The 26,187-nt window shown below is 40.1% G+C and overlaps 1 protein-coding gene across 2 annotated transcripts; it reads left to right on the forward strand.

The window, feature by feature from the left end:
- Window positions 1–2,016: 2,016 nt before the first annotated feature.
- Window positions 2,017–25,005, forward strand: DEPDC7 (DEP domain containing 7). Of its 2 annotated transcripts, XM_042233329.1 has the most exons (10): window positions 2,017–2,138; window positions 2,893–2,955; window positions 16,741–17,131; window positions 19,049–19,176; window positions 19,999–20,188; window positions 22,819–23,030; window positions 23,781–23,923; window positions 24,102–24,227; window positions 24,323–24,401; window positions 24,683–25,005. In XM_042233329.1, the coding sequence occupies exons 1-10, from the start codon at window positions 2,066–2,068 to the stop codon at window positions 24,874–24,876; spliced, it is 1,599 nt and encodes a 532-aa protein (XP_042089263.1). In that variant the 5' UTR covers window positions 2,017–2,065; the 3' UTR covers window positions 24,877–25,005. The 2 variants fall into 2 exon arrangements, with proteins under 2 accessions (XP_042089263.1, XP_027835406.2); XM_027979605.2 differs by lacking the exon at window positions 2,893–2,955.
- Window positions 25,006–26,187: the final 1,182 nt, after the last annotated feature.

The following is a 26,187-nucleotide window of genomic DNA, read 5'->3' on the forward strand; positions in this document are numbered from 1 at the left end:
TAAGACATATTCTGTCTGCCTAATACAACAGACACTGAAAAAAATCTAAGTGGGTAAGATATGCCCTGGACAGTTTCCTAACTTTGTTGGGCAATCGAGATGTGTGTGCTGAAATAATTAGGCAGTATCGCTATAACAGGGCCATAAACAGTAATGTATTTGATAAATGCCATATATCTGTAGAAAAGGAATGTAGTGTGCTCAATTGCTCAGTCCTGTCTGACTCTTTTCAGCCCCACGGACTGTAGCCTGCCAGGCGCCTCTGTCCACTGGGGATTCTCCATGCAAGAATACTGGAGTGGTTGCCATGTCCTCCTCCAAGGAATCTTCCCAACCCAGGGATTGAACCCAAGTATCCTGCATTGCGGGCAGATTCTTCACCCTCTGAGCCATCAGGGAAGCCCAAGAAAACGAGTAGGTAGTCTCCAGGGGAACTTGAATCTTTACCAGCTGAGCTATCCAGGAAGCCTGAGAAGAGAAGGAATATATCAGTGTAGCCTGGAAATATCTATCCAGCAATGAAGGTGGAATTTGAATTAGGCCTCCAAAATGTGTAAAATGTGGACAAGTAAAAAAGAGCATTTCACCAGATAAGATAATTCTTTGAAATGTTATATAAATCACCAAAGTAGTCACTGAGGTCACCTGCCTTTTTCAAAAGATCCAATATTAGTGTTTGTCAAGATTTGTTTTCACAAATAGGATGAGCGTTTTATCTACCAAGTAGTGAGGATGGACTTGTGCATTCAGTTACACAGTATGGGGTAGATTACAGCTAATTGCTCTGCTGGGTACCTGAAATCCCTCCTAAATGGTATCTTATCTCTGTGAGCAGCAGTCAACAGAGAAATGACAAAGGAAATTTCTTGAACAGTGCGGAGACTGGGTTTTACTGCCACCAGGGGGAGAGAGCTCATAAAAAAGGCCAATTCTGGCACCAGTTTCTAAATCGTAGGAGCCCGTGTCTAACCTACTCAACTGGGGTGCCCAGGGTCGCAGTTGCTCAGCAAGTGTTTTTTGAAATAACCATATGTATGTATTCTTCTAAGCATTTTGAAGGAACTACGTGTCGGAGCTTTTTCCAATAAGCTAAGTCCCATATAAAAACGATTCTGATTTAATAATCTGTTAAACGGGCACCCACCTTCTAAAAAGATATTTATTATGTGTGCCAAAGGTTTAAAATGATTGCTAAATCCCCAAATTTCGGGAATAAAACGGGGGCGCAAGAATTTGGCAACTAAATTATTGGTCTCAAACCACTCACCTGAGATACCCCAGCACTGGGTCCCTGGATTTCCTGTTCTCAACTTCCCCTTAAGAGCCCCACTTCCCTTCGTTCCTAGCTCTGTCCCTAACCCACTTGACCCAGAGTTATTTTGGAGGCGGCACCGATTTGCTTGGCAGCCAGCCCCAAGGCAAGCCAGCTGCCCTCCGGACTGTGAACTCTAGACATTGCTTTCCCGGGCCAGATAAAGATTTGTTCTTTACAGGAAGGGATGCGTGAAAAATTCGAAGCATTTATCACCATGACAGAATTTTAAGCACTTATGTTCCAGACCCAGCAACTAAAATACATGAATTAGTTCGTGTAATCTTTATAAAAATATTCCGTGAAGCGGGTACTGACATTGTCCCCGCGTCACAGGTGAGGGCACTGAAGCCCAAGGCAGTTAAGCAACAGAGCTAATCCACAGTGGATGCGCCTTTCACCGAAGCTGGCTTGAGCCTGGGCGCGTACGCCTGCCTGCGCGTGGGCTGTGCAGACGGCGGCGGGATGCTGGTTGCATGGGGCCGGCGCGGACTCGCAGGGCTCAGCACACCAAAACGCTTCTGACCTGGCTACCTCCAGGGCTGGGGCGGGGCCCCACCTTTCCCTGGCTCCCGGGGCCGCAGGTTACCTTGGGCCGCGGCCGGCACGTGACCGGCGGGGAGCGGAGCGCGGCGGGGGCGGGGCCTGGCGGGAGCCCCGCCCAACCCCGGGCCAGTTAATAGGCTGCTCCAAGGCGAGCGCCCACTTCGCGGTGCGGTCGTCTGAGGCCGTCGTGTCCCGCTGGCTGCGGCCATGGCGACGGTGCGGGAGAAGGCGGCGGCGCTGAACCTGTCGGCTTTCCAGAGTCCGGCGCAGAGGCCTCCCGGTAGGTGCCGAGGACCCGGTCCGGAAACGGTGGGGGCCTTGGGGCGGGTGGGGGACGCAGGCTGCGGTTTTCGCTCGGACGGCGACCCCACCGGGTTACAGCCAGGTCTGCAGCGGCCTCCGCGAGCCCCCGCACTGCTGTGGCTCCTTGGACCCGCGCCGCCGCGGGTGGGCTGCCGCGCTGGAGCCTGCTGTCCTCGCAGCCAGCTTTCTCCTAAGTTCTCCAGACTTGAACTTCGCCGCGCGCGAGTCTGTGCGCCAGCTGCCTGCCGGGCATTCTCAGTAGACTCCACATCGTTACTGGTGACTGTCTGAGCCACACACCGTGGCTCCACGGTGTGGCCAGCGGCCGAATGCCTCTCTTGCCCGCTTTGTTCCCGACTCTTCCTAGGAGGGCTGAGAAGTTTCTGTTAATATAAGTTTAGCTTCCACCGGCAGGAACTTGGCATAAAAGGCATTTATTAGTTACGCTTTCCGGATAAGCAGTATTAAAATGAACAGAAATTTTTGATTTTCAGTGGTTGCTTGAGATTAGGGGAGACAGTGATTTTTGCCAGCTTAATCATGTCTTAGGGGGCAGGTTACTTAGGATGTTAGTATGCTACATCTTGTTTAAATGTCCAAACAATTGAACGGAATCGGATGATCAGTTAAACTTGCTGATATGTTAAAATTCCGATTCTAGCATACCCTACATCTCAGTAGATACAGTTAAGGAGTCCAGATAACACTTGGCTTTCTTGTTTTCCTTTTAGAAATGTTACACTCCGCCCCCGCCCCTCTCTGTAGCTACTATGTGGGATGCTTAGAGGATAAGCGTAAGTTCCCTTACTGTTAAAGTCTTTCATTTGAACTTGTGAGTCCTCCCTCAAGGTGACAGTGGTCAGTGGATCGAGGTGGGTAAAACTGGGTACATGTCAGTGGCCCCGCTTTTGTGTTTTACTTACAATTAGAAATGCTCCTTTTAATTTTCAAAATGCTAATGATAAATTGTGATAGACAACCACTTCTCATTTGTACTTTCCTAAGAACTGTCTTAATATCGATCTTACTCTCCAATTGAAAGGATTCAAATAAGCATCTGATGGGTACATTCAGAATTTCTCCAGTGTTTACAGTGTGAAGAGAAGGGGACTACTTTAGGAGTATAACATCAGCAATATTGGAAACAGTCTTGAGAAATCTTTAGGCTTACTTTCTGAGTGAAATTCCCAAATCTTACATGATTAAAAGCCTTGTCTTCTCTAACAGCTGAAATACCAGTTCTGAGCTTTGGTCATTAGTGAACAGGTTCTTACGATAAGAGAATATGTATTCAAAATTAAATAGATGACTCTCAGAGGAAGGAGTTGAAATGTTGGTTATCGAATTTGAACCCAAGGAAAGAACACTGTCTTCTGCACACCAGGTGCAGTGGGCAGAGAAGGGCCCACTGCCTTTTCTCATTTGCTTTGCTTGCTGCAGTTGGAACCCTACCTGTTATCCGATGTTAATCCCCCTTCCACTCTTTAGTAGCCTTGTCACAGTCCTCGTGAGCACGGTAATGGGAGCCTCTGGTTCTTGGTTCCTTGCCATTCTCTTTCTGTGTGCTCTGGCAAGAAGCTTTGTATCTGTTTCTCTACCTATTAATAATTCTTCCATAGTTTAAAGGGGCTGTAACAACCAGGGACCTGATTTATGTAGAGGAAATAAAGTCTGTGTGCTAACTTTTAGTAAGTCCTTTGAAGATATTTGTCTTTTAATATAGACGAGCAAAAAAGGGGTATGTTATCCTGTTATCCCTTCCTAACTGTAACCTAATTCTTTGAATTCACCTGATATCACTTTTCCAGGGAGCTCAAGTACTTCCCATATGCTGTCTCATTAATCTGTATGAATTAAAGCAAGAGCCAGTGCCTACTTTCATTGCTAATTTTCTAAACATATTTTTAAATTGTTCTTTATTTTACGTAGTTTACCTGCAGCCTTCTTTTCAGAGGCAGTGTCAGTCTTCAGTGTGACATCTCTAATGCTGTGTAAGAGGAAGACAAACTTTGGGCTAACCAAAACCAATATACAGTAAAAAGTGTTGCAGTGTTGATATTGGTGTATAGGAAGTTTTCCCCGCTCAGTCGCAGCTGCCTAATTTAACACCCAAAGCCCAGCTCTCTACATTTATCTATTTTCATGAGATTTTGGTTAATGTCCAATAAGTGTAGTTCTTTTCCTTTGTCTTAATTCTGTGAGTAATGTTTTAAAAGCTCTTTTGAAAAAAAGTAATTCTTAAATACAATTCTCCCAATCAGAAGTGATTTCAGATTTTATATACTTATCTTCTGGTGAGTTAAATCTTCTCGTATGAGTCACATTTGTCTTCTCATCTGCTAGTGATCTTTGATTGACTGCTGTTCAGAGCTTGACATCATCACCCAGGTGGTAGGAATGGGTAAAGGGTAAATGAAGGTGGAGACTGTGTCCCCTTAGTTCAGAGAAAGGAAGAGGAAGAAAGAGACCCTCCTTTTTTTTTTTCACTTTTTAAATAAATTTACAGATTTTTAGAATAGATCTAGATTTACAGAAAGTCATGAAGTTGGTGCATAGAGTTCCCATATATCCTTCACTCAGATTCCCTTATTATTGGCATCTTACATTAGGGCTTCCCTGTTAGCGCAGTTGTAAAGAATCTGCCTGCCAGTACAGGAAGATGAAAGTTCAGCCCCTGGGTCAGGAAGATCGCCTGGAGGAGGAAATGGCAACCTACTCCAGGTATTCTTGCCTGGAGAATCTCATGGACAGAGGAGCCTGACGGGCTATACAGTCCATGGGGTCGCAGAGAGTGGGACAGGACTGAGCGCGAGCACACTGACTGTTAACACACTCTTTTATTAGTATAGTACGCTTGTCACAGTTAGTGGACTGGTATTGATATCCATACTTTTACTCAGCTTTCCTTAGTTTTTGCTGAATATCCTTTTTCCGTTCCAGAGTCCCATCCAGGATGTTATTATACATTACTGTGAATCCACGTCTCCTTTGGCTTTTCTAGATACAGTTTCCTGTTTCATTTCTATACATCTGTTGATTGCTGGATATGTGCTAGCCACTTTATATGTGAGGGTCTCAGATGACCCTCACAATAACTGAGAGAAGTGGAATTAGCTATGTTTTGCACCAGAAAAGTTAGGCAGCTTGCCCATGATTGCATTATTAGTAATGATGGAGCCAAGAATAGAACCCATTTCTCTGGGTCTCTAAAACCCAAGCTGTTGTCTTTCTCTATTCACAGAACCCAGCATTAGGCCTGCTGCATTAATGCAGCTTTTCATGTCTAAACAATATTCACTTAACCGAGGGTTTCTGAGCTTCAGCGTTATTGACATTTTCTTTGTTGTTGTGGAGGCTGGCCTGTCACTGTGATGTTAAGCAGTGTCCCTGGCCCCTCTACCCACTAAACATCAGTAGCACCTCCCCCTCCTTGGCATATAGCAGCCAAAAATGGCTCCAGACATTGACAAATGTCTGGGACAGAGGATAAAATCACCCACTAGGAACCACTGTGTTAACCCTTCTTTAAAATATTTTAATAGTTGGCAATAATCTGCAACTAACAAGTATTGAATAATTTGAATCTTTGTAAAATATAAGGGAATTTGAAAGGAATGGATTTCCCTAGTGGTTCAGGAGATGTGGGTTCCATCCCTGGGTCAGGAAGATTCCCTGGAGAAGGAAATGGCAACCCACTCCAGTATTCCTGCCTGAGAAATCCAATGGACAGAGGACTGGGTCTCAAAAGAGTTGGGCATGACTGGGTGACTAACCAACAACAAGGCCCTAGCTCACTGTAAGTTTTGTGCAAAATATGCCAAACATAAGCTGTCTGAATTCTTGTGTGTGTGTGTTGGGGGAGAGGGGGCAGTTTAATGCTCAAAAATGAAAATAAAATTGTTACATACTAATTTTGAAGTAACATGTTTTAGTAACATTGTGTGTATATTTACCTTACATTGGGATCCAGTATTGGGATCCAGTTTTATAATGTCTGTTGATCTTCTAAGGAGATCTATTAATCTATTTGAAATGATTATAGAATTATTTTCACCCTTATATTGGTTCTCACAGCAGGGCCGTAGTTAAAACTGGCTACATAGATCATGGCTGAGACTCATTACCTGCTTGTGACATATGAGTAAATGTAATTTCTTGACTTGTCTGCCTTATAACTTGATTTTTAGGGAATTATTACTATAATAACTTGATTATTTAGCATGCATTTTTTAAAAGTAAAGATGATTATTAGTGGTATTACAAATACATATCAATTCAGTATTAGGAGTGTAACTTTTTGTGGCTGGTAAACTTTTTTGGGTAGATTTCAAATACATGAAAAGGATTGGTCTTTGCCTTTGAAAAATAGCTCTTGTTTTCAAGCAGATAACGATGAACCTGCTTGAAAACTGAATGTTAACTAGCCTAGACTTATGTAGTGCTCACGAGCACGTGTAGTATGTTCTAGACCTAGTTTCAAACACTTTCAGAGCCTCTTGATAGCTTCTCAAAGCTTTTTATCTGACAGGTCAAATTTGTTCCCGTGCTTCGCTTCTTATATTTTGTTTGATTTAAGTGTCCATATCTAAATGGAGAGTGATCTGTTTTAGTCTCTGAAATCCTATAAATCAGTTTAGACTTGAAACCTACCATAAACATAGTGTTTAACTCTTGTATGGGTAAATGAAGGAACCACATTATAAAAGTTACCTCTCTTACTCAGAGTTGTTGCAGCTGGTCGCTATAGACTTTGATCATTAGGTTACGATGTCTTTACAACATGCTTAACCAAATGGTAAACAAAGAAGCATCATTGTAGATAGTGGTGAATTTTAAAAAAGTGTCCAGTTCATATGCAAGTGAAGTTTAAGGATAAGCTGAAACTTAAATTCTGATTGCTAGACTTGCATAAAGCGTTCATTTTATACTTTTGGTCTCTTGAGTCCTGTTTAGAAGTCTCAGTAATTCATCTTACTGGGCCATGGTCAGTGATCCCAATGTTCATTTCAGCTCTTAGATGATGATAAATATGAAGTTTCAAACCAGTATGTGGGGGATTTGTGTTCAACTGGTGAAGTCAGCATTAAAAAAACAGGTTATCCTAGTGTGGGTTTTGGCACATTTACTTGTCAAGTCCAGGGTATATTATGTTTTAAAGTATCTGTATGAGCATGAGCTAGTTTGGGTCTGTGGGTGGTGATGCTTGAGGGGAAATATCCCAGAATGCAATGGTTGCAAATTAATGGTCAGTGAGAACAGAAAGGACCTGAAAGGGTTGAATTGTATTATGCCTAGAGGACTCTGGAAACATTGTAAGGCTCACAGGTGCCTACTACCCTGCTCTAACCTGTTCTTTAATCTTTTATATTGCGTTATCCAGCCTCCAAGACTTCCTGATTTCCCATATTTAAACAGCAAGTTAATATGGGGAAATATATTCTGTATATCCTGTTTCCCCTGTGAAGATTAGCTATTTTCACGACACTGAGGCTCTCACCCCCATCAGTTGTCTTATTGATCTCAAATTAATAAGTGAGTCAGCTTTATACCTTAGGATTTGTATGCTTCCTTATAGCTCAACTGTTGTTATATATGTTTCATCTTTAATATTATTACTAGCCCAGAAGTCTGTTTTGTTGGTATTTAATAGGCAGTCTGAGCTCTGCAAGTTTAAACCTTGCTTATTTTCCTTTCCTGTGTACTGTGGATAGTATATCATAGAATTTATGATATCTATCTTTATTTTAGGATTAATCACTACTAAGTGTTTCTAAATAGCTTGGTTAAGGATTTACAAATCTTAAAGATGTTTTTTGTTTATTTCATCTCATAGGCTCACTTAAAACTCTTTCAGATAATCCAAGTCTTCAGTGAAAGGTTAATGCTAAAACTATCTGGTGACTTACTTTTAATATATTTATATTTACATATTAGGAAATGCTAATATATATTTAGTAGCTTAAAACTGAAGATAAGTTTAATTCACTGAGTCTCAATTTCTTAAAAATAGGATTATTAATAACTATTTCAGAGAAATTTATTAGGATTAAATGAGAGAAGGCAGAGCTTGTTATATTGTAAGTCCTCAAATGTTCAGTTCAGTTCAGTCACTCAGTTGTGTCCAACTCTTTGCGACCCCATGAATCAGCATGCCAGGCCTCCGTGTCCATCACCAACTCCTGGAGTTTACCCAAACTCATGTCCATCGAGTCGGTGATGCCATCCAGCCATCTCATCCTCTGTCGTCCCCTTCTCCTCCTACCCCCAATCCCTCCCAGAATCAGGGTGTTTTCCAATGAGTCAACTCTTCGCATGAGGTGGCCAAAGTATTGGAGTTTCAGCTTCAGCATCAGTCCTTCCAATGAACACCCAGGACTGATCTTCAGAATGGACTGGTTGGATCTCCTTGCAGTCCAAGGGACTCTCAAGAGTCTTCTCCAACACCACAGTTTTCAAAAGCATCAATTCTTCGGCACTCAGCTTTCTTCACAGTCCAACTTTTACATCCATACATGACCACTGGAAAAACCATGGCCTTGATTAGATGGACCTTTGTTGGCAAAGTAATGTCTCTGCTTTTCAATATACTATCTAGGTTGGTCATAACCTTCCTTCCAAGGAGTAAACATCTTTTAATTTCATGGCTGCAGTCACCATCTGCAGTGATTTTGGAGCCCCCAAAATAAAGTCTGGCACTGTTTCCATTGTTTCCCCATCTATTTCCCATGAAGTGATGGGACCAGATGCCATGATCTTCATTTTCTGAATGTTGAGCTTTAAGCCAACTTCTTCACTCTCCTCTTTCACTTTCATCAAGAGGCTTTTTAGTTCCTCTTCATTTTCTGCCATAAGGGTGGTGTCATCTGCATATCTGAGGTGATTGACATTTCTCCTGGCAATCTTGATTCCAGCTTGTGCTTCTTCCAGCCCAGCGTTTCTCATGATGTACTCTGCATAGAAGTTAAATAAGCAGGGTGACAATATACAGCCTTGATGTACTCCTCTTCTAATTTGGAACCAGTCTGTTGTTCCATATCTAGTTCTAACTGTTGCTTCCTGACCTGCATACAGGTTTCTCAAGAGGCAGGTCAGGTGGTCTGATATTCCCATCTCTTTCAGAATTTTCCACAGTTTCTTGTGATCCACACAGTCAAAGGCTTTGCCATAGTTAATACAGAAGATAGCTGTTTTTCTGGAACTCTCTTGCTTATTCGATGATCCAGCGGATGTTGGCAATTTGATCTCTGGTTCCTCCGCCTTTTCTAAAACCAGCTTGAACATCTGAAAGTTCACGGTTCACGTATTGCTGAAGCCTGGCTTGGAGAAGTTTGAGCATTACTTTGCTAGCGTGTGAGATGAGTGCAATTGTGCGGTAGTTTGAGCATTCTTTGGGATTGGAATGAAAACTGACCTTTTCCAGTCCTGTGGCCATGGATGAGGTTTCCAAATTTGCTGGCATATTGAGTGCAGCACTTTCACAACATCATCTTTCAGGATTTGAAATAGCTCAACTGGAATTCCATCACCTCTACTAGCTTTGTTTGTAGTGATGCTTTCTAAGGCCCACTTGACGTCACATTGCAGGATGTCTGGCTCTAGGTGAGTGATCACACCATCGTGATTATCTTGGTCGTGAAGATCTTTCTTGTACAGTTCTTCTGTGTATTCTTGCCACCTCTTCTTAATATCTTCTGCTTCTGTTAGGTCCATACCATTTCTGTCCTATATCGAGCCCGTCTTTGCATGAAATGTTCCCTTGGTATCTCTAATTTTCTTGAATAGATCTCTAGTCTTTCCCATTCTATTGTTTTCCTCTATTTGCATTGATCGCTGAGGAAGGCTTTCTTACCTCTTCTTGCTATTCTTTGGAACTCTGCATTCAGATGTTAGCTAGTGTTAATATAATGAAGATTTGCAAAAAGACTAATGAGCAAATATTTTAAGTTCATTTAAATCTCAGCTATAGTCTCTGGTCTATTAGGAAGTTAAGAATTTGTGAAAAAGTGAAAGTGAAGTTGCTCAGTTGTGTCTGACTCTTTGTGACCCCCTGGACTGTAGCCTTCCAAGCTCCTCTGTCCTTGGGATTTTCCAGGCAAGAATACTGGAGTGGGTTGCCATTTCCTTCTCCAGGAGATCTTCTCAACCCAGGTATTGAATCCAGGTCTCCCGCATTGTAGGCAGACACTTTGCCCTCAGAGCCACCAGGGACGTTAAGAAGTTAAGAAAAGGAGATAATCCTCCTTTTATGTAGTCATAGTGACTGAAAACAGTACAGCCACTCCTAGTTCTGGATACCAGGGAAATGACCAGGACGTATTTTGAGATTCCATCCATTGTGTGATTCTGGCTCTACTCAATAGATACTAACTGTGGTGCATGCGTGCATGTTAAGTCCCTTCAGTCATCTCCAACTCTTTGCAGCCCTGTGGGCTGTAGCCTGTCAGGCTCCTCTGTCCATGGGGATTCTCTAAGCAAGAATGCTGGAGTGGTTTGCCATGCTTTCCTCCAGGGGATCTTCCCCACCCAGGGATTGAACTCACGTCTCATATCTCTTACATTGGCAGGCGGGTTCTTCACTGGCACCACCTGGGAAGCCCAACTAACTGCAGTACCAGTAGCAAATGTAGTTTTAACTTGATTTATCTAGTCAAATCTCCCTAATTCAACTCTTAAAACTACTCACATATTTGGGAAATTGCCATCAATTCCTTCTTTGTTTAGTAATGCATTATGAAGTGTCTGGAATTTTAAAATACCTGGATAATTAAAAACAATCTTGCTGATAATTTTAAACTAACATCATAATAATGGGTAGACAGTAAAATTGAAAGTGAAAAAGTGAAAGGTGCTCGGTTGTGTCTGACTCTTTGCAACCTCATGGACTATATAGTCCATGGAATTCTTTAGGCCAGGATACTGGAGTGGGTAGTCTTTCCCTCTCCAGGGGATCGTCCCAACCCAGGGATCGAACCAGGGAATCCCACATTGCAGGCAGATTCTTTACCAGCTGAGCCACCAGGGGAAGCCCATAGTAAAATCACCCATCTATTTTTGGTATTGGAAATAATACAAACAAATAATAAGGTTTTTTGTGTTTCTGTGTGTCTCTCAGTAATTTTTATGGTTAGTCAGTCAGGTCACTCAGTTGTGTCTGACTCTTTGCAGCCTCATGTACTGAAGCACTCCAGGCCTCCCTGTCCATCACCAACTCCCAGAGTTCACTCAGACTCACGTCCATCGAGTCAGTGATGCCATCCAGCCATCTCATCCTCTGTCGTCCCCTTCTTCTCCCTCCTTCAATCTTTCCCAGCATCAGGGTCTTTTCAGATGAGTCAGCTCTTCGCATCAGGTGGCCAAAGTATTGGAGTTTCAGCTTCAACATCAGTCCTTCCAATGAATATTCAGGACTGATCTCCTTTAGGATAGACGGGTTGGATCTCCTTGCAGTCCAAGGGACTCTCAAGCGTATTCTCCAACACCACAGTTCAAAAGCATCAGTCCTTCAGCGCTCAACTTTCTTTATAGTCCAACTCTCATATCCATACATGACTACTAGAAAAACCGTAGCCTTGACTTGGATGGATCTTTGTTGGCAAAGTAACATCTCTGCTTTTTAATATGCTGTCTAGGTTGGTCATAACTTCCAAGGAGTAAGCGTCTTTTAAATTCATGGCTGCAGTCACCATCTTCAGTGATTTTGGAGCCCCCAAAAATAAAATCTGCCACTGTTTCCACTGTTTCTCCATCTGTTTGCCATGAAGTAATGGGACCAGATGCCATGATTTTTGTTTTCTGAATGTTGAGCTTTAAGCCAACTTTTTCACTCTCCTCTTTCGCTTTCATCAAGAGGCTCTTTGATGAAACAGTATGAAACATGAACAGTATGAAAACACTAAGAGATGGGACACTGAAAGATGAACTCCCCAGGTCGGTAGGTGCCCAATATGCTACTGGAAATCAGTGGAGAAATAACTCCAGAAAGAATGAAGAGACGGAGCCAAAGCAAGAACAGAACCCAGTTGCGGATGTGACTGGTGATGGAAGCAGAGTCTGATGCTGTGAAGAGCAATATTGCATAGGAACCTGGAATGTTAGATCCATGAATCAAGCAAATTGGAAGTGGTCAAACAGGAGATGGCAAGAGTGAATGTTGACATTCTAGGAATCAGCGAACTAAAATGGACTGGAAGAGGTGAATTTAACTCAGATGACAATTATATCTACTACTGTGGGCAAGAATCCCTTAGAAGAAATGGAGTAGACATCCTAGTCAACAAGAGTCCAAAATGCAGTACTTGGATGCAATCTCAAAAACAACAGAATGATCTCTGTTCGTTTCCAAGGTAAAGCATTCAATATTAATGATAATCCAAGTCTGTGCCCTGACCAGTAATCCTGAAGAAGCTGAAGTTGAACAGTTCTGTGAAGACCTACAAGACCTTCTAGAACTAACACCCCCAAAAGATGTCCTTTTCATTATAGGGGACTGGAATGAAAAAGTAGGAATTCAAGAAACACCTGAAGTAATAGGCAACTTTGACTGTTGGAGTACAGAATGAAGCAGGACAAAAGCTAATAGAGTTTTGCCAAGAGAACGCACTGGTCATAGCAAACACCCTCTTCCAACAACACAAGAGAAGGCTCTACACATGGACATCACCAGATGGTCAACACCAAAATCAGATTGATTATATTCTTTGCAGCCAAAGATGGAGAAACTCTAGACAGTCAGCAAAAACAAGACCAGGAGCTGACTGTGGCTCAGATCATGAACTCCTTCCTTATTGTCAAATTCAGACTTGAATTGAGGAAAGTAGGGAAAACCACTAGACCATTCGGGTATGACCTAAATCAAATCCCTTATGATTATACAGTGGAAGTGAGAAATAGATTTAAGGGACTAGATCTGATAGAGTGCTTGATGAACTATGGATGGAGATTCATGACATTGTACAGGAGACAGGGATTAAGCCCATCCCCAAGAAAAAGAAATGCAGAAAAGCAAAATGGCTGTCTTGAGGAGGCCTTACAAATAGCTGTGAAAAGAAGAGAAGCAAAAAGCAAAGGAGAAAAGGAAAGATATAACCATTTGGATTCAGAGTTCCAAAGAATAGCAAGGAGAGATAAGAAAGCCTTCCTCAGCGATCAGTGCAAAGAAATAGAGGAAAACAACACAAAGGGAAAGACTAAAGATCTCTTCAAGAAAATTAGAGATACCAAGGGAGCATTTCATGCAAAGATGGGCTCGATATAGGACAAAAATTGTATGGACCTAACAGAAGCAGAAGATATTAAGAAGAGGTGGCAAGAATACACAGAAGAACTGTACAAAAAAGATCTTCACAACCCAGATAATCATAATGGTGTGATCACTCACCTAGAGCCAGACATCCTGCAATGTGAAGTCAAGTGGGCTTTAGGGAGCATCACTACAAACAAAGCTAGTAGAGGTGATGGAATTCCAGTTGAGCTATTTCAAATTCTAAAAGATAATGCTGTGAAAGTGCTGCACTCAATATGCCAGCAAATTTGGAAACCTCATCAGTGGCCACAGGACTGGAAAAGGTCAGTTTTCATTCCAATCCCAAAGAAAGGCAATGCCAAAGAATACTCAAAGTACCGCACAATTGCACTCATCTCACATGCTAGTAAAGTAATGCTCAAACTTCTCCAAGCCAGGCTTCAGCAATACGTGAACCGTGAACTTTCAGATGTTCAAGCTGGTTTTAGAAAAGGCGGAGGAACCAGAGATCAAATTGCCAACATCCGCTGGATCATCGAATAAGCAAGAGAGTTCTAGAAAAACAGCTATCTTCTGTATTAACTATGGCAAAGCCTTTGACTGTGTGGATCACAAGAAACTGTGGAAAATTCTGAAAGAGATGGGAATATCAGACCACCTGACCTGCCTCTTGAGAAACCTGTATGCAGGTCAGGAAGCAACAGTTAGAACTGGACATGGAACAACAGACTGGTAAAAATGGGAAAAGGAGTGCGTCAAGGCTGTATTTTTATGGTAGATACAAAATTATACTATAAGTGAATACACTATGGTTCACTGCAGTCCCTATATTTATTTCAACACAAAAGATGAATTTCAAATGACCCACTTAAAATTTATGACTCGTGCACTGAGTTGAGGTTTTTTCCCCAGCCATACCACAAAGTTTATGGGATCTTAGTTCCCCAGTCAGGGTTGAAACCCGCCTGCCTACAGTGGAAGCGTGGAGTCCTAAACCCTCGACTGCCAAGGGAATTCCCAGGTGGAGTTTTAATATGTCTCAGAAACTTATCTTTGCTTTCATCTTAAACATTCTATCTAAAAGAGGAAGGAAGATTGTTTCAAGTAGGAGTTTCTTTAATTATAATTCCCCTTATTCCTTACTGTTGTACTCTTGCATATTGTTTTTCTTTTTTAGACTACTTTAAACAAAATCACTGCAGATGGTGACTGCAGCCATGAAATTAAAAGACGCTTATTCCTTGGAAGAAAAGTTATGACCAACCTAGATAGCATATTCAAAAGCAGAGACATTACTTTGCCGACTAAGGTCTGTCTAGTCAAGGCTATGGTTTTCCAGTGGTCATGTATGGATGTGAGAGTTGGACTATGAAGAAGGCTGAGCACCGAAGAATTGATGCGTTTGAACTGTGGTGTTGGAGAAGACTCTTGAGAGTCCCTTGGACTGCAAGGAGATCCAACCAGTCCATTCTGAAGGAGATCAGCCTTAGGATTTCTTTGGAAGGAATGATGCTAAAGCTGAAACTCCATTACTTTGGCCACCTCATGCGAAGAGTTGACTCATTGGAAAAGACTCTGATGCTGGGAGGGATTGGGGACAGGAAGAGAAGGGGGCTACAGAAGATGAGATGGCTGGATGGCATCACTGACTCGATGGACGTGAGTCTGAATGAACTCTGGGAGTTGGTGATGGACAAGGAGGCCTGGTGTGCTGTGATTCATGGGGTCACAAAGAGTCAGACACGACTAAGCGACTGAGCTGAACTGAACTGAAGGGAAATAAGTCTTCCCTGGTAGCTCAGATGGTTGAGAGTCTACCTGTAATGGGGGAGACCTGAGTTTGATCCCTGGGTTGGGAGGATTCCTTGGAGAGGAGGGCATGGCAGCCTACTCCAGTGTTCTTGTCTGAAGAATCCCATGGACAGAGAGCCTGGTGGGCTATGGTCCATGGCGTTGCAAAGAGTCAGACATGACTGCAGTGGCTTAGCCTGCTCACGCAAGGGAAGTAATCAGTTTCAATTTCTTTGCCAAAATATCTTGAAAATAAAGGAGGTTGTATACTTAACAAAAATGAAGGCTTAAAAACCAGAACACCGAATATTCAGAGGGTCATTCAGATAACACATAAAAAGGTATACTGTGTTTCCATAAAAAGAAAGAGCAAGCCAGCTAGCCAGCAAGCTGATGATTAGCTAGTTTTAATTCCGTTAGCTTGCTAAAACTTAAGGTCCATTTTTTCCCCATTATTTCTCCTTTTCTTCTTCGTAGCTATGTCAAATATCAATTTATTAAAATGAGGAAAAATATAAACCTTTGAAAGCATGTTTTCTTTCTTTTCTGTTTGGCTAAAACCTAACTTTATTTCTGTGCTTCTCCTATCTTTGCAGTAGTCTTTAAGCTCCTGTTGAGCAGGAACCAAACTGTTAGTTTACAAAGCACTTAATTCATGAGCATGCATAATAAGAAGCTTTTAAAAATTGGTTTATTCCAACAAGCATTATGTGTGAATGTATAACTATACGTCTGTCTGTCCAGCTATCTATCTAACTAATAAATGCTTTGAAATCATATAGACCGTGAACCAAATCCCAGCACCACCATTACAATATAATGTTCAGAAGTTATACCTAACCTCTGTACATCTGTTTTCCATTTCACAAATATGATGATGTCTGCTTCATAGAGTTTCTACAATTAGATCATTTATGTAAGGCATTTAATAGAGTTCCTTAATTGGTAACTGCCGCAAGGTCCTATTTGATCTGCACCGCTCACTCCCGTTTTCTCTGATCTCACTTCTGTTGTTCTTTTCCTTGGTCACCTGAGTAGGTTGTGGTGGCCTCTCTCCTGTTCTCATAGCAGAGCACCTCCCTCAAGGCCTTTGCTCTTTCAGTTTTCTTGGCTTTCCCCTCAGATAACTACACAGCTTGCCCCCTGATTTTACTCAGGCTTCTGCTAAGGGATCACCTTGTCAGAGAGGTCTTTCCTGACCTCCCATCTAAAATAGCATTCTCTCTCTTACCTGGCTTTACTTACCTTCTTGGCACTGATCTTACATACACATGTTATCTGTATCTTCCCACAAAGTGTGTTTAAGTCCTTAAGAACAGGGACTTTATTTTGCCCATTCTTGTATGCTAACACATAGAACAGTGTTTAGCGTATAGTAGGCACTAACTTTTAAATTAATTGCTACTAATAATTTCGTATTTCAATAACAAGCTGCCCTCATAATTGTTCCTTATTAATAGCTTTGGAGATTGCTACTTTTTACTTAAGGCTTGCTTAGACCTTATTACAAATGAGTGAGGTGAGTCTGTGATTTTTCCCATTTCAGGTTTCAGTGTAGCCCAGAAGCCATTTGGAGCCACATATGTTTGGAGCAGCATTATAAACACTCTTCAAACACAGGTGGAGGTGAAAAAACGAAGGCATCATTTAAAAAGACACAATGACTGCTTTGTTGGTTCAGAAGCTGTGGATGTCATTTTTTCTCATCTAATGCAGAATAAATATTTTGGTGATGTAGATATTCCTCGGGCCAAAGTGGTAAGAGTTTGTCAGGCACTTATGGACTACAAAGTATTTGAAGCAGTTCCAACCAAAGTCTTCGGAAAAGACAAAAAACCCACATTTGAAGATAGTAGTTGCAGCCTTTATAGATTCACAACGCCACCTAACCAAGACAGTCAATTAGGGAAAGAAAACAAACTGTGTTCACCTTCCAGGTGAGTATATGTTAGATTTTCATTTAATATTGGCAGGAAGAGGCACCTTGTTAGCACAGTCAGTCTCGGGATATTGGCAGAGGGGATGTTTACAGGATTTTGTCTACTTTTTAGTGAGATGCTGACTATCTTTTACTTTTGAAATAATGTTAGGCTAAAATCTGGGTCTGTGGGTAAATTTGATAAAGTAGAGTGAACTTTTATTTGATATCTCCTAGAATTCTTATTGACTTCCCTGGTGGCTCAGATGGTAAAGTGTCTGCCTGCAATGTGGGAGACCTGGGTTCGATCCCTGGGTCGGGAAGATCCCATGGAGAAGGAAATGGCAACCCACTCCAGTACTCTTGCCTGGAAAATTCCATGAACTGAAGAGCCTGATAGGCTACAGTCCATGGGGTTAGCAGAAGTCATCAACAAATTTTTATTTTCCTGCTTCAAGTTACAATCATAGTATAAAGAATATTAGAGAGTTTATACGCAAAGTGGTATGAGAACAGGAGAGGTGAAGACAAACAGGTGGGTTGTCACTAGAATCCAGAAAATAGCAGATGTGAAATATGAAAGGAGCCAGAATGCAGAAAATTTCATAGGACATGTTAGGGAGTTTGCATGTGATCACACAGATGTCAGGGAGGCCATAGAAAGATTCAAAGTATGATGAGATTGACCTTCAGAAAGGTCATCCTGGCAGCTATATGGACAGCCTCATGGGGAGAGCTAGGTAGGAATCTGTTGCAATACTGTGAGCTACAGATGAGGAGGAAGTAGGCAGCAGTGGTGGAGAAGGAGGAACCATTTAAAGGGAGACAGAATTGTAGAACCCAGTGACTGAGATGGATATAGGTCATAAGTGCAGTTAACGTAGTTATTTGTCATGAAATAAAACTTTTTCCCTTTTATGCCCCTCAGCTAAATGGTGAGGAGGTGACCGTGTAATTGAAGCTCTTAAAGTTCAGATATGACCCAAAGTCAGACATATAGTGTATTGACTTTGAAATATTTTTTAATTCTATATGTAAAACATGATAAAACTTACTTCTCTGTATACGAAGGAAGTAGGACAGGTAGGGCATGGTCAGTACTTTCCAAATGGAGATCCCTGTGCTTTATCTGAAACCTTTGGAACAGATGCTTATTGAAATTTGGAACTTTGGAGATTTTAGAAAGCTAATAATATACATATATCATTTACTAGATAATACTCCTAGACACAGGAGACATGGGTTTGCTATCTGGGTCAGGAAGATCCCCTGGAGTAGGAAGTGGCAACCCACTACAGTATTCTTGCCTGGAGAATTCCTTAGACAGAAAAGCCTGGCAGACTACAGTCCATGGGGTCGCTCAGACACAGCTGAGCATGCACGCAGATAACACTCCTAGAGGGATCTGGGACAGCATCTGGTAATCAAACACATTAATATTTCTGCATTGAAAACATTCATATTAACTGGGATAGATATAAAGGCTATGATAATCTCAGAACAGATTTTGTCACTGTATGAATTCTGAATAGACAACTTTGAATTTTTCAAAGCTTCTTGGGTTTCAGAATTGTGAATAGGGGATTGTAGATCCATATTTGATGACCACTGTCTACCAGAGAATGCCCTGGAAATAGAGATCACTAATAAAAACGATAAGCATAATTAAGTTTGACCACGTCTGATTGTGTTTTAAAATTGGAGACACAATTTTAGTCATTGAATCACTTTAAGTGCTCAAAGGAGAATTTATTTAGTGTATAGTCAGGCTTGAGAAAGAAGGTGGCATGTCTTATATTTTATTCTGCTCTTAGAATTTGCATTTGTTATGCTTTTGCTGTGAAATACATAAACTGTCTAGAAACTCTTAGCTCTCAAATGCAAAAATATTTCTGTAGCCTTACGAATAAAAATTTATGAAATAAATTTGTTTTAGATATGCAGATGCATTATTTAAGTCCTCTGACATCAGATCCGCAAGTTTAGAGGATCTGTGGGAAAACCTGAGTTTAAAGCCTGCCGACTCTCCTCGTGTAAATATCTCTGCAACCTTGTCTCCGCAAGGTAAGCTAAAGATGATACAGGAAGGAATAGAAGACTGACTTCAAATAAAGTTACTTAAATTTTTTCAGTCTTAACCTTTATTAGAATTTAGATATTCAGAGCACAAAGAAAGAGCACACTGTGTATTAAAGCTGTTTATATTAAGTTTTAACAGAGGTCTATTATCTTTAACAAATAGATCAGTGTTGCAATTCTGAACACTGACTTTTGTCCTATCAGCTGGCAGAGGTTCAAATCTGAAATGTTTCGCATGCAGATTTTTTTAAAAAATTATTTAAAATACGCTTTCAGCTCTAGCTGAAGGTTTTATTAGAGTCAGTAAGGTTTTATTAGAGTCAGTAAAAAACTGGAAAATTATATTAAAACGTTAACAGGATTCTTATATTCTTCTTTGTCTATGGCCGTGGAATGTGGTTTTAAGGAGAGATTTCCACCTTCCCTCCCCCATCCCAGTTGTGGAAACCCTGAGTGGAATAATCTGCAGCCAATAGTTTCAGACCAGTTTTCAGACTGAATGACTCATTCTTTCTTCCGCGGTCCTTATTAACATGTTATATGACTTGGTCTGTTATCAAGCCATATTGCTTTTTACAGTACAAGAACGAAAAGAATTCCTGTTGTCCAAAGTCTGTTCTCCTACACTTTTAAAACAAATCTGGAATTGTTGTTCCTTTGTTATAAGAAACCACTTCATAAAACTGACTTTCTCTTTTGTTTTCTTTTTCCACAAATTTATTAGCTTAGACCTGCCTAGGCAGATACTGTGGTGAGCCTAGTAACTATTAATTGTTAACTTTTCCCCTTGTCATTTTCCCTGTGCAGTTATTAATGAAGTATGGCAAGAAGAAACAATAGTGCGACTGCTCCAGCTTATAGACCTTCCTCTCCTTGACACCCTCCTCAAACGGCAAGAGGTGATACCTAAGGTTACTCAGCCTAAGAGGCAGCCTGACTTGGTCAACAACAGGAACTATCTGGATCGAGGGATTCTCAAGGCTTACAGTGATTCCCAGTATGTGGAAATACCTGTAATAATGAGTGTATTTGTAGGAAGATAATTAGTTTTAAGATAATCTTTTGAATTCTTCTGTCCATACAATCAGATATGCTGTGTCAGTTGATATTATCATTGTTGGGAAAAATGAAGAACAAAATTACCTTGGTCAAAATTGATGAGATTTAAATGTCATTTTTTTTCATACTCATTTTTTTCAACATATATCTTACTTGCGTATCAAGTGAAGAAAATGATTATGCTCCACCCTCCTTGTTAAAATATAGATCTGTCTAGTCCCTTAGAGCTGTCTGGTCTTACATTTCTAGTACTTCACCAGTTCTGCATTCTAATGAACTATTAATATAGTTGAATGTCAAAAGGTAGCTTAAAACCTTATGTGAAAAAAATAATCCCAACATAAGAATTTAAATTACATTTATACAATTTAAATTAGTAGGTGAAGGTATTTTATAATTACCTTAAATTTTAAGTACAGAATCAGAAATTGACCTTAAAGATCATCTGTCTACATCTTAAGATGAAGCTGATGACCGCAGGAGGTGACCTGACCTGGGTGGTGGCAGAATTAGTTGTCCTGAGTCCACAGCAGTGGAAGATATGATTTTTTTTTTAACTATTTGTTGTGTTCAGTTGATAAGTTGTGTCTGACTCTTTGCAACCCCATGGACTGCAGTATGCCAGGCTCCCCTGTCCTTCACTGTCTCCTGGAGTTTGCTCAGATTCATGTCCATTGAGTCGGTGATGCTATCTAACCATCTCATCCTCTGCTGCCCACTTCTCCTTTTGCCTTCCATCTCTCCTAGCTTCAGGGTCTTTTCCAGTGAATCAGCTCTTCACATCAGGTGCCCCAAATATTGGAGCTTCAGCATCAGTCCTTGCAGTGAATATTCAGGGTTGATTTCCTTTACGATTGACTGGTTGGCTCTCCTTGCAGTCCAAAGGACTCTTAAGAGTCTTCTCCAGCACCACAGTTCAAAAGCATCAGTTTGGTGCTCAGCCTTCTTTATGGTCGAGTTCTCACATCCATACATGACTACTGGAAAAACTATAGCTTTGACTATACGGACCTTTTATTGGCAAAGTGCTGTCTGCTTTTTAATACACTGTCTAGATTGTCGTAGCTTTTCTTCCAAGAAGCAAGCGTCTTTTAATTTCATGGCTACAGTCACTGTCTGCAGTGATTTTGGAGCCCAAGAAAATAAAATCTGTCATCTGTTTCAATTTTTTCCCCATTTTTGCCACAAAGTGATGGGACTGGATGCCATGATCTTAGTTTTTTAAACGTTGAGTTTCAAACCAGCTTTTTCACTCTCCTCTTTCACCTTCATTAAGAGGCTCTTTAGTTCCTCTTCCCTTTCTACCATTAGAGTGCTAGCATCTGCCTATCTGAGGTTGCTGATATTTCTCCCAGCAGTCTTGATTCCAGTTTGTGATTTATCTAAGCCAGCATTTTTCATGATGTACTCTGCATGTAAGTTAAATAAGTAGGGTGACAATACACCGCCTTGTCATACTCCTTTCCCAATTTTGAACTAGTCAGTTGTTCCATGTCCAGTTCTGTTGCTTCTTGACGCACATGCAGTTTTCCCAGGAGACAGGTAAAGTGGTCTGGTACTCCCATCTCTTTAAGAATTTCCCACAGTTTGTTGTGATCCACACAGTCAAAGGTTTTAGCGTAGTCAACGAAGCAGATGTGTTTCTGAAATTCCCTAGCTTTCTCCACGATCCATTGAATGTTGGCAATTTGATCTTTGGTTCCTCTGCCTTTTCTAAACCCAGCTTGTATATCTACAAGTTCTTGGTTCATGTACAGCTGAAGCCTGTATTAACAAATTGAATGTTAAAAGTTAGTCATTCTATTTCTTAAAATGTAGCAATTTTCTTAAGTTACCCAACTGGGATTTTATTAGAAATGGCTAATTAATATTTAACTATTTTGAAACCCTAACTTGTCTTCCTCTATTCTCTTCTAGCCAGAGTCAGAGATGATAGATCATACCCAGAGCTTTGAAGTAAGCTACACTATATGAGAAAAATGCTGGTTTAGGAATCAGATCTGGGATCTAATCCTGCCTGGGACCCTGAGCTAGTAACTTAGAGTTTCTGGACCTCCATAGTAAATTTAAGGTGTAGAATTTGAATTCTGATGTCCTTTTCAGGCCTGTATTATAGTGGATAGCTTCTGTTTTTGCTTTAAAAAAGAGTGAAGGCATATTAAAATAAACTTTTTATCTGTGATACATGACCTAGCTATAGAATTATACATATCCATTATACAAACTATAAAGAATTATATATATCTTTGTCTTCCCAGGTGGCTCAGGGGTAAAGAATCTGCCTGCCAAGCAGGATACATGGGTTTGATCCCCGGGTCAGGAAGATCCCCTGGAGCAGGAAGTGGGAACCCATTCCAGTATTCTTGCCTGGAAAATCCCATGCAACCCTGGCGGGCTACAGTCCATGGGGTCACAAACAATCAAACATGACTTAGGGGCTAAACAGCAAAAAGCAGCAGCAAAGGTGTATAGAGATTCATCTTAGTAGGAAACTTGAAACAGCTAGTAAATCAGGTATGGGTTTATTGGTTATCCTTTGCTTTTTAAAATAATTCTTTTCTCTCATAGGGAAGATGAGTGGCTCTCTTCAGCAATTGACTGCTTGGAATACCTTCCAGACCAGATGGTGGTAGACATAAGCAGAAACTTTCCTGAGCAACCAGATAGAATAGACTTAGTGAAAGAACTTCTGTTTGATGCCATTAGCAAATATTACAGTAGTAGGGAGCCTCTGTTAAATCACTTATCTGATGTTCATAATGGAATTGCAGAACTCCTAGGTAAGTAAGATGTTACTGAATACTAAAATTTCTCTTTGGAGGGAACAGGACAAAGTTTCTTGTCCCAAAATTAACCAAAATGATACTACTTCAAGCTGGGAGTGGATCTAGACTAATCCATGGAAAGTATGTTTTTTCCAAAACTTCCAGGGTTCATTTGGAAAGCAGCTTTACTGAGCTCTGAAGTCATGCAGGGACTTCTGGTTGCTATAGGTGAATGCTGCTCTCATTCACTGGAAACTTAAAAAGTATAGAGTAGCAGTTCTCTTTTTCAGAAAGTGTTACCAGCACTGTCACCACTCTCCATTTATCCTCTTCACAATGGCAGACACTCTGCTTTGTCCCTGTACCAGTTGAGGCAGACTGTTCCATGTGGTTTGTTGAAAATAAGTTGCAGATTTCAAAGAATCCCGTTTATCTCAGAGTTGGCTATATCAATACTGTATACATAGTGTACCCTTGAAATGTCATGAATTATTGGAAAACATGGGCTGAGAATTTATTTACAAAACCACATTAGATTTAACATCCTAAGATTTGTGAATGACAAGGACTTAGGACTTGCCAGTTTGAGTATAGGCTTTCTTGATGGTATTGGCCATTCATTTTAATTCCTAGTCTCTTTGTTTTGCTGTTGAACATAATTTTGGATAAGTTTACTGATTAGCTTAAGTTTTAGCTTGACTTTTGTTCCCTTTGATATAGTTGTGTCTGGTCAAAATTAAAGCATTTTTTCCCTTTTGACAAAAGTGAATGGGAAGACTGAAATAGCATTAGAAGCTACTCAGCTCTTTCTAAAGCTTTTGGATTCCCAAAATAGAGAAGAATTTAGAAGACTGCTGTATTTCATGGCTGTTGCAGCACATCCTTCCGAATTTAAATTACAGCAAGAAGTAAGTCTTTTGTCTAAATGTTAATTGTATTCAGTATCTGTAATACTTACAGGACATATTATTCCATTATCAGCATCAAGTATGTGGAAATAGATAGTAGTTATTAATATTTAACATTGCTTTTTATATTACATTTGTTCTTAAAAATAAATTCTATTGGGTATATGTTCTTTTACAGAGTGACAACCGAATGGTTGTGAAAAGGATATTCTCAAAAGCTATTGTTCACAATAAAAGTTTATCCAAAGGCAAAACTGATCTTCTGGTACTCTTTTTAATGGATCATCAAAAAGATGTTTTTAAGGTAAAACTCTGAAAGTAAAATTGAACTTATGTAATAGGTTGCTAAATAAAAATGCTTAATGTTCCATGTGCCTTTTTTTTTCCTTTTTTTTTAAGATTCCTGGAACTCTACATAAAATTGTCAGTGTTAAGCTCATGGACATTCAGAAGGGAAGAGATCCAAACAGAGACACAGGTAATCTGAGAAATACTCCTTCCATGTCTCACGAGGATAAGTGGTTGCATTTTAGTTTCAGCTAGACTCTAACTCATCTTCTCAGAGCTATTCAGACTTAGCAGAGAGCCTTTTTATGTCAGAAAAGCAACCTGACAGGGTTAGAAAGTCAGCAGTGCTTAGCACCTTTACATGCATTTTATAAAATCGGGGGGGGGGATATATATATATAAAAGTGGTTTTTTTCTTGTTAATCTGAGGACTAGATCCATTAACTGAACTTTTTACTTTTAAACTTTAAGGATATATTTATTGCCAGAGAATTGACCGAGGTGATTATTCTGACCATACAAGGAAGACAACCAAGGATGAGCTACTGAATTTACTAAAAAATATTGATGAGGATTCAAAACTTTCTGCCAAAGAGAAGAAAAAATTGTTAGGTCAGTTCTACAAGTGTCACCCAGACGTCTTTATTGAGTATTTTGGGAACTGAGTGTCCAGTGTCTGTATATAACTTGTGTATTTTAAGAATAAATTATGTATCCTAAAGATTCAATCATATTGTAATATTAGATGTTCCTCTAAGTATGAAACTGTACTTAATAAAACATTTTTTGTATAACCTTTTGTGAAACTGAGTATTAGATGGTGTATTGCTGTTAAGTATCGACCTCTCTCAGGTGAGTTGATTTATAGAGCTTTATAGAACATCCTGGGAATTTAAATGATGGGACATTGCAGCGTTTATAAAATAAAGTATTAAACAGTAAGGAAGTCTGTAATTACAAGTTAATAGGAGTGTGGTTTGTACCTTGAAAGGTATATTTCTTGAAGATACAAGATAGAAATTTAGGCTATGCTAAAATGAATTTGTCAGTTACCGTAAACTGTAGACAAGTCAGAAATTCTGTCTTAATGCTTTTGACAACTTCATCTTATTGTGGATATCTTATTATCCTATTGTGGATAATTGCAAACATACATAAATATGGGGAGAATAGCATAAGAAGCCCTTCATGTATTCATCATCCAGTTTCAACAGTTGTCAACTCATGGCCAGTCTTGTTTATTCTGGGCTCCCGCCTCAGCAAATTTCATACATCCTATCACTTCATCTATAAAATTTCAGTATGTATGACTAAAAGATAAGGACATTAAAAACATAACCCCAGTATCATTATTATGCACACACACAAAGTCACAATTCCTTAATATCTTCAAAAATGCAGTCAGTGTTCAGTTTCTGATCTCAAATGACTGTGACATTTAAGTAGGGATCCCAACAGAATTCATACATTGCAATTGGTTAATGTGCTTCTTAAATCTTTATAGGTTTTTCTCTTTGTCTCTCCTCCCTTCTTTTCTCTCTGTTGTTCAGTAAACCTGGTCGGCTGTTCTTGAGTTTCCCACAATCTGGATTTAGCTGATTGCAAGCCTGTACTATCCTTTATCATGTTCTTCTGTGTTCTTCATTCCTTGTAAATTAGTCATTAGAACTAATGTCTCAACAACTTTTTATTCAGTTAATGGTTGTTTTGGAACAACTGCACTGTTACAATATACTTGGGTAAATAGGCATGCAATATAATACTTGTAACTTGTATAATACAATTTTAAATTATGCATTTTTACAATAATAAAACCAAAAGATTAAAATGAGACTGAATTTTAAATTCAGACTTTTAATAAGGGGTAGGAAAACTAAAATGACATACCAATAGGCTAGCATGTCAATCTTTTGTTTTCAAAGATATAACTTATACGGGCTAGTCTTTTTTTTTTTTTTTTTTTTCGGGCTAGTCTT

Source organism: Ovis aries, chromosome 15, assembly GCF_016772045.2.
Source record: "Ovis aries strain OAR_USU_Benz2616 breed Rambouillet chromosome 15, ARS-UI_Ramb_v3.0, whole genome shotgun sequence".
In the NCBI taxonomy this organism is placed as follows: Eukaryota; Metazoa; Chordata; class Mammalia; order Artiodactyla; family Bovidae; genus Ovis; species Ovis aries.

Excerpts from the sequence above, each read along its gene's own strand:
- DEPDC7 (XM_042233329.1), top strand. The coding sequence starts at position 2,066 with ATGGCGACGGTGCGGGAGAAGGCGGCGGCGCTGAACCTGTCGGCTTTC. Across the intron at positions 2,139-2,892 it reads TCCGGCGCAGAGGCCTCCCG|AAATGTTACACTCCGCCCCC; the intron begins GTAGGTGCCGAG and ends TTTTCCTTTTAG. Across the intron at positions 23,924-24,101 it reads AATTTAAATTACAGCAAGAA|AGTGACAACCGAATGGTTGT; the intron begins GTAAGTCTTTTG and ends GTTCTTTTACAG.